Source organism: Corapipo altera, unplaced genomic scaffold (genome assembly GCF_003945725.1).
Source record: "Corapipo altera isolate COAL_440 unplaced genomic scaffold, ASM394572v1 48b, whole genome shotgun sequence".
NCBI classification, from domain to species: domain Eukaryota; kingdom Metazoa; phylum Chordata; class Aves; order Passeriformes; family Pipridae; genus Corapipo; species Corapipo altera.
The window spans coordinates 10609256-10625669 of NW_020884884.1; the positions used below are offsets into that span (position 1 = coordinate 10609256).

General features: G+C 40.0%; 1 protein-coding gene across 1 annotated transcript in view; it reads right to left on the reverse strand.

The window, feature by feature from the left end:
- PPP1CB (protein phosphatase 1 catalytic subunit beta) overlaps positions 1-15386 on the reverse strand; it is a 29917-nt gene extending 14531 nt beyond the window's left edge. The window contains exons 1-2 of the mRNA XM_027641459.1: positions 15083-15386; positions 2578-2709 (exon numbers count right to left, since the gene is read on the reverse strand). Coding sequence (XP_027497260.1) covers positions 2578-2709; positions 15083-15134 — 184 coding nt within the window. The 5' untranslated portion in view covers positions 15135-15386. The remainder of the gene's footprint in view (positions 1-2577; positions 2710-15082) is intronic.
- Between the last annotated feature and the right edge of the window lie 1028 nt (positions 15387-16414).

A 16414-nucleotide genomic window follows, 5' to 3' on the forward strand; every position in this document is an offset into this window, starting at 1 on the left:
CCCTACAGTTGAAGATATCAAAGCTGCTCTATGGTAACTTGCAGAACACATGCACTGTACTCCAGCTGACTGCAGAACTCATCACCAGAGTGACTGAAAGCAAAAAAGATATGCCAAAAGCCTTCAGTGCAAGCTGTATGCTATTTAAACTTAGTACCTCCTGGTCCCATACACAAAGCATTATACAAATGCATTTTCACTTCTGCTGCTTGTTCAGTGGCAAAATACTGACTTTGCTCAGCACAGTTATTCTCTAGCAGAGCACTAGCTACTATGGCCTCAAAAGAGGAAAAAAAACCCCAAGCAACTTTCTCCATCTTAAAAAAGGTTCCCAAACCTGTATGTTCTCCAGTTCAATTCTTAAAGTATACAGCGGTAAGAATACATGTTATATTACATTCCACTTGACACTTTCCATGAGAAAATGCAGTATTTCCTTCTTCAGGCAGCATTCTTCCATAACTATTTCTCACTCAGGGAGAAGAATAACCTTCCAATTTTCATCTAATAAACGTGACTATTATCCACTACCCAATTCCAGACACAGCCTGAAGTTTCACTGGCTAAAATCTTTTTTGTGTTTGTTGCAACAAGAACGATTCCTATTTTAAGTAATATTTAGAAGTCTCCAGGTCACAATCCAAAGAAAACAGACTCCTCAAAAAGTCATTTCTATGCTGAGCGTAGTACTCCAGAATCACATTATCAATACGTTCCCCAGACTTCAACACTAACAGAATTACCTACCAAGTAAGCATACTGAGAAAATATTATTATTGTGCTCACAGTCTTGAACGACTTTCAGTTACGTACGAGCCCACACATGAGGAAGCAATGCACTTAGTGGGTAAAAGAACATTTTATAGAAGCGATTTTGTAAAGGGACCAAAGCATTTACTATTCCATTCAAGGTACTCAGCATTTTAAAATACAGCTTAATATGAGCACAAGTTGAATTGAAGTCTACCAGATACAAAGCCTTAAGAGTAAAAGCCACATCTATTTTAAAATGGACATTTACATAAGAGTTTCTTTCATCTTACATTATAAAACAGCCATTCAAGATGTAAGAGCTGATTTTGAACTGACTTGATTGTAAGACAAGACAATCCTATAATGGTTCCTCAGGCATTGCCTTAGCACACTAAAATAATAGTTCAAAGCTGTACCAGCTGCATATTTTGCTTTTGGTGAAAATGATCATCTTCCTTTCGCTTTTATCTAAATGCATCTTTGACAATTGCTCTAATATTAAATTCAGATGCTCCTGACACTTCCTGGTGCTTTCACTGTGTTGGGAATCAGATTTAAAAAGAACAAATGCCTTAGTTAACTGTGCATTAGCCACCCTATTGCTGTTCATCTAACCGTGCTTTCAACTGTCTCAATTTAAGCAAAGGAGAAAAAACTAACTTTGAAGTAGGCTAACTATTCTTTGCAGACCTTGACTTATGCTCAATCTACCTGAGCTTCTGTGTTTTCTTTATCTCAGAATACGATGAGACTGTACTATGCTGAAAAGTCTAAAGTGAACACAATGTGATAAAGCTGGATTTACCTTCACCTTTATGTCAGCAGGAAAGCTAGTCTGGTTTTTCCTCCCCACCCTACCAAGCAATTAGTCATTTAAAAATGACTTTGCCCTTAGTGGTTTGTCTGTGGGTTTGGCTGTTTTGTTGGGTGTTTTTTTAAATTGGTAATATCCTCTCAATGTAAGAAACACTGCTACATGAGGTCTGCCAGGAAGCCTAATGTATCTTTTGAGCATGCAAATAATAACAGAGACTGCTTCCACTTTAATACTATGACACTTTAGGAAGCCTAACTCAAGTAATTTTATGCATTTCAAGACCATGTGTATTGTTAATAAATAAGCTGAAGGGTGATTACAACCCAGTATTTACAATACTTCAGTTAATTTTTTTTTACAAGCTCGCATACCTATTAACAACAGTGAACTTTGGAAGAAGTCTAGCATCTTATACAGCCTTACAGAGGTAAAGAACACACACATTTCAGTTTTATTCGTGTTTCACAGTAATAATGATGTTTGTCAAAACTTGTTGTAAAGCTCAAGGAATTTGTTACATGGCAACTAAGCCTAATTTAACAGTCTGCATTTTACTTTCTCAGTTGAAAGATTACCAATGCTTTCTGTTTTTCAAGTGTTCCATTTCACAAGGTCTTTCTTTTGCTTATGCTTTGAAGTGAGCAACTACAACATGCATGTGGTTTTTTTAAAAGCAGCTAACTTCTTTCTGAAATAGTGATCTAAAGAGTAGCAGCTCTGTACAAGCAAGGGACGGGTTGCAAAATTTACACTAGATGAGGGTACAAGCAGCCCTTTTCACCAAGGGAACTTGCTCTCAAATAGTACCAGGAACATCAGCAATCTACCAACAGCTAGCTGGTTTTTCTTCACTTAATCCAATCTAAATTGAAAATTACATTTAAGATTTTGAAGACCTCACTCTAATGCCAACTCATGCTCACTTGCCCATCTCAGTATTCTTCCAACCCACCTAGCACACAACTAGATTAAAACACCTACATAAAACACGGATCAATTTTACATACCACAGATTTTCAGAGGTGCCTCTAGTTCCAAGAGAATAGGCTGGCTAAGAAATATTTCTCGTGATTTTATGCACAAGCCCCGAACTTCTGCTTCGGTCATCTGAACGATCTTCCCAGGACGACATCCTCGTACTGAAATGAGATATTTAACATTTGAAGGTCACTACCACACAGATATACAGCAAAGTCCAAATGATCTGTATTTGAAACCTATATTTGACAAAAAGCGAGCAGCACATTCCACATATTTACCAAATGCCCTGGAAGTATGTAGTCCAATGAATTCTAAAATTAATCTCTGACAGTGTGGTATTCTGTGATTTAAAGTCTGTATGCCTTCCTGTTAAATCAGGTTCTCAGAAGAAAACAATTCTTGGTTTTGCCCATATTTGAATAAATAGCAACTTCAAAAAGTTTTTAATTTAACAATCCCATTATGCTAGAGTAGTCACCATAGGAAAAAAAAAAATCCTGGGAATCCCAAACCTGGAAACACTTCCATATTAGCACAAAATAAATTTCTTCAGGATTGTTACGTTCAACAGGGTTAGTAAATACCACAGAAAAACCACAGGTACGTTTTCTTACATTTTTGGCAGCTGAAACTGCCATGTTAGAAACATCCCACAAAAAACTATGACAGTTTGATGAAATTTTCAATCATATATAATGGCTCAAGTTACTGAAACCTTTACAGCCAAGGATATTCTAATTAGAATGAAATTGAATTCACGAAACCTGTAAGTCAGGTACTCAGACCTATATTTAGCACTAAGTTTTCAAAAGCATTTGCATGTCATTGCACTCCAACCAACATCCTCTGGCAAGTTTATCTGCAGCTGCTTCTTTCTACAAATATCTGCATGATTCCTCTGTCAGAGGCTTTAATGTGTCTTTAATGAGGCAGCAAAATAGAACAAATGTGTCTGCACTTTGGCTGATCCAGTTCAGTCTTGCATCTCAGCATAAACCAAACTTCAGAGTTCAAACTAATAAGCCAGAATGTATCAGTGTGTACAACAGGCGAACATCCTGTCCTGCCATCTGTTTCACATGAAAGCAATGTTCAGCACTGAACCACAGCAGCACCTACAAGGGAAGGTGGTCTGAAGCTTTTGCAGCTCAAATCCAAATGCTTTCAAATTCAAACATTGTAACAGACTAGTTTGTAAACTTTCAGCTGCAACTTCACTAAGTTTAATAAGATTTGCGAACAGAAGAGCAGAAACTAGTTCTTCATACTTCCTAGGTCACCTGCTTCTCCCCCTCCAAAACAGAAGAGAAAGCTTGCAACTTTTTAAAAATTAATTAATATAAGTTCCCTTTCCTTTTTTTTCTGCTTATTTCCTAGAAAACCTACTTTATAAAGGAGATCAGTATCATTACATCTAGTATTAACTACACTGTGTAATGGGGAAAAAAGGATGTGAGGGATAACAGTTTGTCCTATGTCACCTAGTACTACAGTCCAAAGTGTTAAACTCAAAAAGCTCTGCTCTGGTTATCACTGCATATTTGTCCCAGTGTAACTGCATATCTGACCATTCCAACACTGTGCTATGAATATCTATTTTTAATAAACACCAGACACTTGTCAAACTGAGGTTAGGAAGCAATCACAGGAATACATGAGAAGGCAGAACTTAAAAGTAGTTTTCAAAAACAGGGAAGAGATAGGAAACTAGATCCTGGGACAGCCAGTTTGAGAGCCAAAATAGCAAGAGGGATAAGCCTATCTGCAGTTGAGGATACATTGGAATTACTTAGCATACAGGACTTTTTTCAGTGAAGCTCTGAATCAGTACCAGGTGATACCTACCATATGGTAAGTCACATTCCTTTTGCTAATTAGGATTTCAGCTATACTTGAGAAAGCAAACAGCTTTTTAGGAACACTTTTTGTGTTGTTATTATTCAGCCATTAAGACGTTGGCTTACATACTAGAAGAATACAAAGGCAGACATTAGACACAATCAAGGTGACTAGCAAACAATATAAGCCTGCAGGCTTCCATTTCATCCCATCACAAACATCTAAGTGATGTTCTTACAGATATATCTTCAGCCCTGTTATTAAAAAAAACATAAATCTCAAGCTTCATAGCTTTGCACAGGACTATCCAACTTGTGAGGTACCAAGATGCTCTAATAATCTCAGTTTCAAATGCTTGCATTCCAATAGATTATATAATGATGCCTTTCAGAGACCAAGAACTCCTTCTGACGGGCACAATAAACTGTGATTATACAAAAGGAAGCTCCTACCCACACAAGCAGTCTTCATATTACAATGGCTATAATTATATATAAACAATTTATGTATTTTAAACCCATAGCTTGCAATAAAGTCACACCAAAGCTCCATGCAGCACAACTATATCTCCAGTGCCATCTTCCCACTAAAAACTGTGCATTCTTTTAACCTATTTTGCTTAGCAATGAAATTCCCCTCTGTATTTACCTACTTTCATAGTGTTTTGCAACACCAGAGTTAAGCCATTTCATAGAGACCAAACCCAAGAAGTGGCTTAACTGCACACTTATTACATACACTCTAGTTTTGGAACTCAAACCCAGGAAAGTCCACCATATGCAACATTCATTTTATGAGAAGCAGCCCCAGACCAAGCAGAGGCCAAAACTGAGATACCAGTTCAAGGAGGGCACCCATAACACTCAAAATAACTTGGATCCAAACAATATTTCTTAAAACACTAGCCTTTAACTCCTTTTGAAACTCATGTGGAGGTTTAAACTTGGAACATTTGCTTTATAGGATTGATGCTTTAAGTGTTGCTGGATTCTTGCATGAGAAGACGCGGTGAACATACAGCTTCTGACTTCATAGTTAGTTAGCCAGCCAGAGCCAGTGCCTTGATATTAGTTCTTTACTTTTTCAAGTAAAGCCCTAAATGCTGCAAGTTCTTAACAGGGAAACCAGGCAGTAACTTTTTACCACACTGCAGATTTTCCAGGTAGGACATTCCTACAACTATGGGAAGTATATCACTCTCAGATGAGGAGAACACACACCCCTCATGACTGCAGTCCCTTCCAGCCCCCGGGAAGGGAAGGGTACGTATCTGAGCCACTGCACCTTTGCCAATGTACCCTCCACCCTCCATCCAAACAGTCCACAGCTCCACGTAGTAAACACGTAAGTTCAGTTACATTTGAAGTAGTACAAAGCCTAGGGTTTCATGAGGAATAATCATCAGTAATAGAGTTAAGAGAAAAGCAGTTTCCTCCCACAGTTCCCTGATCATCAATAAGGGTAGTACATATTGAAAATGAGAAGCTATTGTGACCCATCCTGAAAGCCTCAGCACTTCACTGGATTCACAAAGGCACTGAAAGGTTTGCCAAGTAGTCATCCGGAACAGATGTGCCACAGCTGTAGTACAAGTACACAAGCAAGACTAAGCACTTATTTCACCAGCTTACAACTAGAATTTTGTTCAAGTTCTCTTGACTCAGCTGAGCCCTATACGGATTGTAAACAACACCGCATTTAGTTTTTCAAAAGCCAAATCCTCAAGAACAGATTGAAGAGGAGGTTATAAGAATGAGATCAAGAGAGTGATTTTTCCAGACTCATTTATGAATTACTATAGCTAACCACTGTTAAAACATGCAAGTCATAGCAAAATCTTTAGCTCACAAAAAGCCTTTAACAGTATTGGGAAAACCATCATTTTTAATGGCTGTCATTTACCCAGAGCAGAAACAGCGTCTTGACATTAGAGGTAAATTAATTCTCTTTAATCTAAAATGCAGATGCTGTAAACAATCTTTGATTTACATAAATTAGCCTTTCGGTAGGGACAGCAATTCCTGTTGTATACACAACCATACATGCATAGCGCTTGAACAGAACAAGCCTTTGCTGCAAGGAGTTTCAAGCAGAGTGATGTAGCAGGGAATAAGGAGAAATAAAAGCAAATATATATGTGGCACACTGAGAACCACAACAGAGCTGATAGCAATCCATAAGCTGCTCTAATAGACATTAAAATGGTCTCTGCATCTACACAAACTTGGGTAAGCAACTTTAACAAGTTTACTAATGGTAACTAGTAATCTAAGACATGAGTTGCACAGTGGTAGGTAAGAATAATAATTTTTTTAATTCCCTCCAAGCTCATGCCAGAGAGTAGCAGATAGCACAGGGCAATAGTGGAAAGGAAGAAAATAAGTAACACTAAGGAAAGTGCGTCAAGAATTGGTTGTTGGAAGTTCTGTGTGCATCTCCTTTTGCCACAGTCTTTCATGAAATGGAGAAAATACATTTAACCTCTTCTGTCACACTGCTTCTGCTGTGCCTCTCTAAGCAACTAAGCTGCTCATTTTGTGGCATCACTAATACAAGTTTCTTCAATTACTAAGTCAGCTGTGGTAGGCACAGCTGTCCTAAGCATTTACATAGTGTTGTTCTCCAACATCACAAGTCTTGTTTACCGGACTTAACACTCATGGTTTTATCATAACATTAAAACCCAGACAGACTTCACCCAAGTCTCATAAAAAATTAGGTCAGCATTACTGCTAAGAAGCACTCTTTTCCCTACACTCTTTTTTTGCAGACATATGCATTTATGTGGCCACACAGTAAACTGTGTCAGCAAACTGGTATTTTCTTTCTAGTACGAAGATAAAACAAATCAAAAACATATTCTAAATAGTTCCCCAAGCCAAAGAATGCATCCTCTGTGAGCTTGGGCTAGGACTAGTGAAAGAATAAGCAGCTGTTTCTGCTTCTTTTCACAGTAGCTCCAGCCAAGCTTATTTCTGAAATTATGGCTTTACAGATCTATTTTGCCAGAGTATATCTAAAAAAATTCCAAAACTACAACACAAGACTGCAAGCATGCAATTTTACAAATTGCACATAAGCAATTCCTACAAGCTTACACTCCCCCTACACTCTGTGGGATGTTTAATCACTGGTGATTAAACACTACCACATTTAACTATTTATTTTTTGTACTTCAGAGTATTTTGGAGTATTTGGTGAATCCTGAACAGCCTGTCACAAGCAGGAGCAGAATGGATTTGAAAGCCAAAGGTGGTGTCACCTACGACTTGGAAAAAAAACCAACAATCCTTACACTGATTTTGGAAATATGTTCTGAAGTTATCTGCTCTCAGTATTTTTTAAATCCAAGATACATATTTTCATGAGCTTAAGTCAGGAATCCTACAATGGATTTTAAATGCATCTTTCATTTTGGAAAGCAGAATTTCTACTCCCTCAAAGTATCTTCTGTTATTCAACTTGTTCAGCTGCCATCCAGAAGCAACCACTCCCTATCTTGCAGCAAAACAGAGTCAAGCCAGCAACATAAGTTTTCAAAGTTTCAGAACTGCTGTAACAGAACTAAGCTTAGAATGGCTCTCATCCATGTGTTACACTGGTGGACAACAATAATATAAATGAACCTCTGCTAGAGCTTTGCTCAATTCAGCAAGAACATATTGCTGAGTATACAGCTCTTCCGCACAGTGTACACAGCAGAGACCTGTACCTTCCCAAGGGTACCTCACCCAAACTTCCCACTAAAAATAGAAAAATCAGTCTCCCAAGGAGTTTTTTCCTGAAGAACTGTGCTTTTATATCCAAGTAACCTTAAAATCTTTATAAAATTTCTTCACTGGATGCCCTTGATATTAAGTATTTTGTTAAAGAACAGTGATTGCTTGCGGACTCACTTTAGCAGGACTCACTACCATCAAACGCAAACCCACGGCAGAGTAACAGACTGCCCAAACCTTTAATTTTCAACCAGGAAAAAAAACCCAAACAAGGAAGTGGTGTTCTTTTACCCAAACTTGAATTTATGGTCTTAATAAATACGCTATCCAGCAGAATCAATGCTTGTGGAGGAGGAGTTTTTTTAGAAACTAGTACATAAAGCTGCTTCAGGGGATATTCAAATAAGCCCAGGAAAACATGCACGTCTACCTACACCAACTTTTAGGGACCACCTGCTTCTTTACACAGAGTTCTATAAAGTAACTGATGTCTCAGTCATTCTGTATCATACCTGGTTCCAAGAATTGCTGAATTCAAGGTTCAAGGACAAGATGACACGAATTACTCCATTCCGTAAACAAAATGTGTAACTCTCATGTCTGTTATTGTTCTATATTTACTGGTTGCTTAATTACACCTGAAGCTAAAACTCAAACAACCAGCGGAGTAAAGGTAGAAGCTTCTCATCATGCTGTATATACAGACCAGTAACAATTCCTGTTCTAGTCTACTTGGAAGATTAACCTAAAAATTCCACGAAATAAAGAATTTCAGCTTATTTCTCAAAAGCTGACTTTCTTTTCCTCTACAGCAGTGCTAACAAAATTCCTAAAACTCAAGGAAGGTAAAAGCAAATTACAAAGTTATGAAGTAACTTCTAAGAGGTACCAAGGAGAGAAGTTACTGAAGTTATAATACAAAAAGCTGGGTTTAACATGACTTCTGCACATCAGTGTCTCAGGTACTTAACTAATGTGGGATATACACACAAAAGTTTTGTATCGAGCTTGGTATTAAAAAAACCCAGCAGGACACAGAAAGGACGGTACTGTGACACCAAGACAACCTAGCTGATGCACTAAGACAAATCACAACAGGAAGAGAAGGCAGTAAACAGCTTAATTTCAATGTTCAAGTTAGGAAGTAGATACAGGTCGCATTAGACGTGCCTCAGGCTGCGGTTAAGAGTGGATTCCCCTGCACACTCCCCTTCACCAAGTACAGCATCTGACCTTACTGAGCAATAGCCAAATATAGTATGCTTGCCTTCACAGTGCTAGACCACAGACCGTGGAGGGGTTTTACTTCTCAAAAAGTTACATACCTACATTTAGTGGTAACTAACGAGTATTTAACAGCAACTATAAAGTATTAAAAATCCTCTTCTCTACATTAAATAAGAACAGCATTTTTCTCCTTTTATACCATGATTTAGCTGTATTATGAGCAAGACATTGAATGACTCAAGCAAAGCCTGTGCCACAGAGTATCTAAATGAAACAGTTACTGAATCATGTAACCTTCAAGTGGCCAAATAAGACACCCAGAACAAAGGAACACCAGCACACGCTACCTGATGCCGAGCTCTTGGCCTTCAGCGCAATTTTTTCAACCATTTCATTTGTCACACACTTATAAAGATGAACTGGATGATATCTGCCCTGCCATACAAGCCCAGAAACAAACTTCTTCTATCCCTTCTCCCTCGTTAATACAACACCTACCCTCCTAGAAACGTATTAAAACTGCCTATTTTTTTCTCTTTTTAAAGACTATTTAAAGGAAAAAAAAAAAATCATTTGGTCTTCGGCAAAAAACTCATCTTAGAGTTCTCCTTGTTTATTTTTCTAATAGCAGATTATCCAGTGATTTCACACCAAAACAGGTAACAACTCTTGTTTATTCAAGATTCACCTCCATGGTTTGTTTGTACTGTTTTGCAACAGATCATTAAGGTCTACTTTTCTTCTCTACAACAGCCTCTCTTTTTCAGCCTCAGTTACAGAGCCTGGAACTGCAGGCACTACTACCATATCCTAATAACACCCGGCTGGCTGGATATGTCAATTAGTTAAGACACTAACCAAACAAGAAATATGTTATTGACCATAATACATTAGACCAGTAGCTCTATACCATTTAAAACCAATAAAGAAAATTTAAATTATTTCATAAGCATTTAAAATCCAACTTTCATTTCAAAAATCAAGTAATATTGAAATTTCTATCTTTAACTCAACCTGTAGGACCTTTGAAATCAGAAGAAAATGAAGTTTGTAGCTTTCTTAGAAGACATCACACAACACAGCAAGAAAAATACGCAACCAGTTTTAAGGCAGCAATCAGAAAAAAAAAAATCACACTTTGAGCTGAACATGGAAGCAGTAACCATTCTCCACAACTACTGGTAGCCTGACACTTATCTTCTTGGATAACTACTTCCCAGCTTTCTTGGTGGATTGGCACCATCAGAACCAGTAGCCCTCAGCCTCACCAAATACAATTTTGTTTTAGAGAAGATCCACATTAAGCTCCATCAAATTAATTCACATTGTTAATTTTAAATAGGTTAGCCAATTTAGGCAAGCAAGGAGTCTTCCCTAGAGAAGGCAAATTTTTTTGTACAGCAATATACACGAACCCAAACCCCAAAAAGCCATCTTGTATTTAAGGTTACTATATGTCTGTGTTTCCCTAAGTACATGCTCTCTGCCATACAGTAAACCTCTTAGTATTCACCAAGACACCTCTACATTTAAAAGAGCAGAAATCCAGTCCAGCTGGGCTACCTTATATCCAGAAATTTTAAGAGACTGCACAGAAACAGGAAGCCCAACACCTGGACAGTAATATGGCAGTCTTACTTAACACCTCTCACAGCACTTTCTACTAGTAAGGTTACCCTATTCCAGTCTCCTTGCTCTGATGTTGAGGGAACTTTTTCCACACATCGCCAAAGCTTAAATTGGCTTAGAATCTGGTTTAAATGTAAGACTGACGTACCCACTCAGCTCAGCATTGCTGCAAATATCAGGGCATTTCCTACATAGGGATACATGGTGTTCCAAGATGAGGCAAAACACAAGAAGTAGCTGCAGGGACTAGGAAATAAAACTGTGTTGAAAGCAGAAAAACTCTATTCACACTGGAAAAAAGAAGGTTTCGGGGAGACACTACTGCTGCCTTCCGGTGCTTAACAGGGGCTTATAAAGACAGATGGGGACAGACTTTTTAGTAAGGCCTGCTGCAATAGGACAAGGAATAACTGCTTTAAACTAAAAAAAGGTAGATTCAGACTAGATATGAGGATGCAATTTTTTAAAATGACAGTAGTGATACACCAGAACAGGTTCCCCAGAGAGGTGGTGGATGCCTCATCCCTGGAAACATTCAAGGTCAAGTGAAGAGGGCTCTGAGCAACCTGATCTAGTTGAAGACGACCCTGCTCACTGGAGAGGGGTTGGACCATGTGACCTTTAATGGTTCCTTCCAACCCAAACCATTCCATGATTCTGTATTCCACATCTGCTGTACTCATGGCAACCTCATGTGTGCGCATACTCCTGTGTTGTCCACAGCTAGAATGGGCTGGGAAAAATCTATCCACCAGATGGCATAGCTGGGAAGGTAGGAACTAAAAAAAATAAAAACATGCAAAAAGCACACACACTGAAGCAAAAATAAGGTTATCATCTTTGTGTCCCATAACATAGCTAAGCCTGACCCAAGATTCTGACTGCCAGGGCAAGAAGGATTTAGATTACTCACTTTCATGGTCACATATCAGTACAAAAGGATTTTAGCAGAGCCATGGAATTTTGTATTTATATGACCTGCAAATCTTTGCAGAGTCACTCCTGTGAGAAATCCCGCAATAAAACTCAAAATAGCTCCAAGACAGTGAGGTACATGTGTAAGAGCACCAGCATCTCCCTCACTCTTCTAGTAAAGAAACAGGAATGACAGAAGGTACCTGGTAGAGGTCAAACAAGTAAGAGAAAGCCTTGCTATGCTCAGACTTTATGCCTACAGCATACACTTTAGTTTTACTTTCCCTTCAAACAGAAGTTATTTATAAGGTATCACTAATTAGTGACAAAGTACTAGACACATTTCAAGAGAGAGTTAATTGAAAATGAACTCTTATTCCTAAATTCACCCCTTGACCAATGAGTAGAGGATAAGAACTTAGTATATGCAGAAGAACACGGAAATTAAAAGCTAATGTCCTGGAAGACTATCAACACGCATTACACCATGGTTCAGTTGAGTCTTTATGAAAACTATCTCCAATTTAACTCAAGAGTTAATCAATCTGGCTTTCAGCACTCAGAATAAGTATACATTCAAGACAAGCAGGTGTGCACACTCGCTGAGGATTGGGAAGACGTTTTGATGAATCCTCCCAAGAGCCCGGCTATAGGCCACGGCATATTGGTATATCAGAAAAACCAGAAAAAATCCACAATGGAACACGTGGAAAGTGAGACAATCTAAGTAGGTAAACCCAGTTAAAAGGTAAGTTAACATGTCATATAACCCAAACCCAATAACAATAAAACCAGGTAGAGTAGCCTAATTAAAGTAAGAGCAAGAACTCCTGACAGTTAATATCACAGCCTGGAAACAGATGTCACCACCCAGCAACCCAACGAGAGCAGGGAAGCTTCCTTTTGCTGTGGATTTTGATACGTATTTGCTACCCTTGAAAAATTTGTGTAGCACCTACTGAGAGATAATTGTAGACTATTATTCCAACTTAAAGCCATCCATTTCACTTAAAGGAATCAAAAAGGCTAAATATATACTGCACGACAACATTTCATGAAAGTGTCTTTTTATTATTTCACTGTGCTTACACTGAAAGCTCAAAAGCCACATTTCCTTATCCTTTAAATCAAAGTTGAAGAGGGAGCAATGGAGCCAGAAAACTTGCTTTAAACAATTTAACTGCAGATAAGAGTCAACAGAATTTTTTCTGCGCAACCAGCGTGGGGAGGATTCATACTCACTTTACCAGAACAGGTCAGCTAAGCAACAGCATGAGCTCCAGAATGTGAGCTGCCAATTGTACACAAAAAAAAAGCTTCATTGTGAAACACTATTATTGGAACCACAGCTTAGAATACTATAGCTAGCAGTGCTATAAATAAAGGATGTTAAATGGAAGGAAAGATAATGCATATACAGTGCAATCTTTTAATCTTGTGTTTTTTCAAATAAACCCCTTAAGATTCTATTACGTTTCAGGTACAAGATGTTGTACAAGGCACTTCTGTTAGTAGATGACAAGCAGAGAGAAAACACATTTCCCTTTATCTTCCTAACCTCTGCTCAGAGGGAAAAACAGACTGAGAAACAGAGATGAAAAATTATACACAAGGCTTGGTTCAGAAGTTGCACATCATATCCCCAAAGATTAAAGTACTACAGAAGACAAAAACCACAGGTTAGGTTGCTCCAAAACAAGGTACCCAATCATAACTCAAAAAGCTATAAAGTTCCAACACAAGTATTTATGGTTTATGTAAAAGGCATGGAACATGTATTTTAAAAGACTTTGTGAAAAAAAAGAAGGATAAGCAGAGTAATATTTAAGAGGGAACAGAACAATCTATGTTGAATACCAAAACACTGCAGAATCCCCTCCTCTCGAGGCAATCTATATTTAAATAGCTACACTGATGAGCAACAAGTATCCTTCACATATATTATTTAAATCATTTCTCAAAAAAATCCACCACCACAATTATATTTGCATTTTGATGTCCAAAAAGAAAATTTGCCGTACAGAGTAAACGTTTACTAGGTTACTATGTGGTCTGTCTTAACATCCTACTTAATAATCTGTGTTTCAACATCCAGAAAAGAGGAGTTTTATCTGAAATAGTGATCTACTGATAACACTTGTTTCTTCATACTATACTAAACTGCATGCCTTAAATCACAAACATAAATACAACTGCCCAAAGCCTTTTTGTATTTTAAAATACTGATTTTTCTGTTCATAATTTTCACATTGAAAAAAGAACAGATAGCAGGTATTAAAATAGCCTCAAAGACCTAAAAATTCTGCTTTGGAGTTGCAAAAAACTTTCAGCCTTACAAAACTCTTTTCACTTCTAAAACTCTACATACTCCATGAATTCCTTTCTATAAGCCTTCTGCAATGTGATCCAACTATCTGAGGAGTACAGCAACCAAATAAATGAACAGAACATACCCATGCAAGTACTCTCATTTCCAGCATACCAGGTATTTGTTGAATATGGAATACAAGATTAATGCGAGAAGAGACCGAAGAAGACTTAACATTCGGAACGTTAACTTCAATAAAAAGAAAATGCTCGGAATAGTTCCTCGGCTTCTCCAAAAGGAGCTTCCAGCCTTTATCAGCCACCCATGAGAGCCACTTCTGGAGACTGCCCCGTAGGCAGGCTGAGCAATGTCAGCGCACTAAATCCCCCTGCTCCCGCCGACACTCACGTACACACAACTCCACACCTAGCGCTGCTCGCAGACGTAATTTTACACACGGAGCACTGCGACTACCAACGCGACCAGAGCGAGGGGGGGAAAGGCCGCCCTCAGCTCAGCTAGAGGTGGGTCCCCAGCTCGCCCCTTAGCCAGGCAGCTGCAGCCAGGTGAAAAAAGTGAAGACGGAAAATTAGGCTTTTTTATATTTTTTTTTTCTTTTAAATAGGAAGGCAGTGCCTTCACCCCGACAAGGCGGTTGCACCCCCCGCGCACACCAGCACCTCCTCCATCCGTGGGGCTGCGGGGCCGGGCCGGGGCTCGGGGCACCGGCGGGACGCGCCGAGCCCGCTCCCGGCCGCCACCCCGGGCCCGGCGGGGCGGGCAGGGCGCTGCCCTCGCTCCCCCCACACCCCGCCAGCAGCCCCGGCTTGTCCCAGGGGGCGGCGGCCGTGCCCTCTGCGGCGGGCGGGAGGGGCTGCCCGGCGGCCCGCTCACCTTCCAGCAGCCGGGTGATGAGGCTGTCCACGTTCAGCTCCCCGTCCGCCATTTTGTGGCCACCAGACTCGGTCCCGGGCGGGGAGAGGGCGGGGTGGAGGGCGCTCCGCGGAGGAGGAGGAGCAGCAGGGAGCGGCGGCCGCAGCGACAGTGGCACTCCCCCCACCCCCCTCCGGCGGTCCCCGGCGGCCGCCCGGCTTCTCCTGCGCCCGCTGTCTCGCAGCTAAAACAGGGGAAGTGCCGCCGCTCCTCCCCGCGCCTCCTCCCCGCCCCAGGAGCCGCCAGGGCGCATGTGCCGCCTCGCCCGCCGCCGCCGCTCCGCGCTCCGCCACCGCGCAGGCGCCGCGGAGCCCGCCCGAGAGGGCGGCGCGTGCGCGGAGCCGGCGCTCCCTCCCTCCTTCCCACAGTGCCCCGTCCCCGCCGGTGTCCCGGGAACCCCCGGGGTCGGGGACGTTGGCAGTCTCAGTTATGGGCAAAAGGCAGGGAAACCAGTCCGAGGAGGTTGCATGGCACCCCCGTGGTGTCACCCCTTCCTGTGCTAAGACTACACCTGTGAAATCTCGCAGTTGATTAAAAAAATTCTGTCATGACCGGAGTGACGCGTTGTGCTCTTTTCTCGCGCAGTTGTCAGAAAAAACTCGTAACTGCTGTGTTTCATCGCGGCTAGATCTGCTAAGAGTACTTTTTTGGTGATTTCTGAACCTCTTTTTTTTTTTTTTCTTAAGATGAGCTCTCTAAAGACGTGTTTACATACTTCTGTCAACAGATGCTTGCCTTGGATAGACAGAGAAGTGCTTTAAAATGGAGGTGGTGAAAACTTACTGTGAGCTGGGACAGCACACAAATACATGTACGTTGACAAAGTAACAAAGTGCAGATGTTCTAGAAAAAAACAGACCACTTCTTTATATGCCTAAATATAGATGTCAATGGAGAAACTTATCTCTGTGAGCTTGAACTTGAATTTTTTCCATCAGTTCATACAAGCCAGCAAAATCCTGTCACCTTACATAATTTCGAAACCTAGTTTTTTATCTCTTGATTAGAATAAAGGGAGTATGAGCAAAACAAAGGCAATTAGGACAAGGTGGGGCTATGATTAGACATCAGATGATGCCAGGTGTCCAGACAGTCGAATAAAAGAACACCCTTTTGAAATACTTACACAGGTAGACAGGATATATGGAAATATAATTTCATCTGCTGAAAGCACATACAGCTATTCTTTCTTATTTTTCAAATTCTGTGATCTAAATAATAAAAAAAGATATCTTAAATCTTTTTCTTTCATTTTTTATTAAGTAAGAAAAATAATTATTTGTCTTTTAAAAG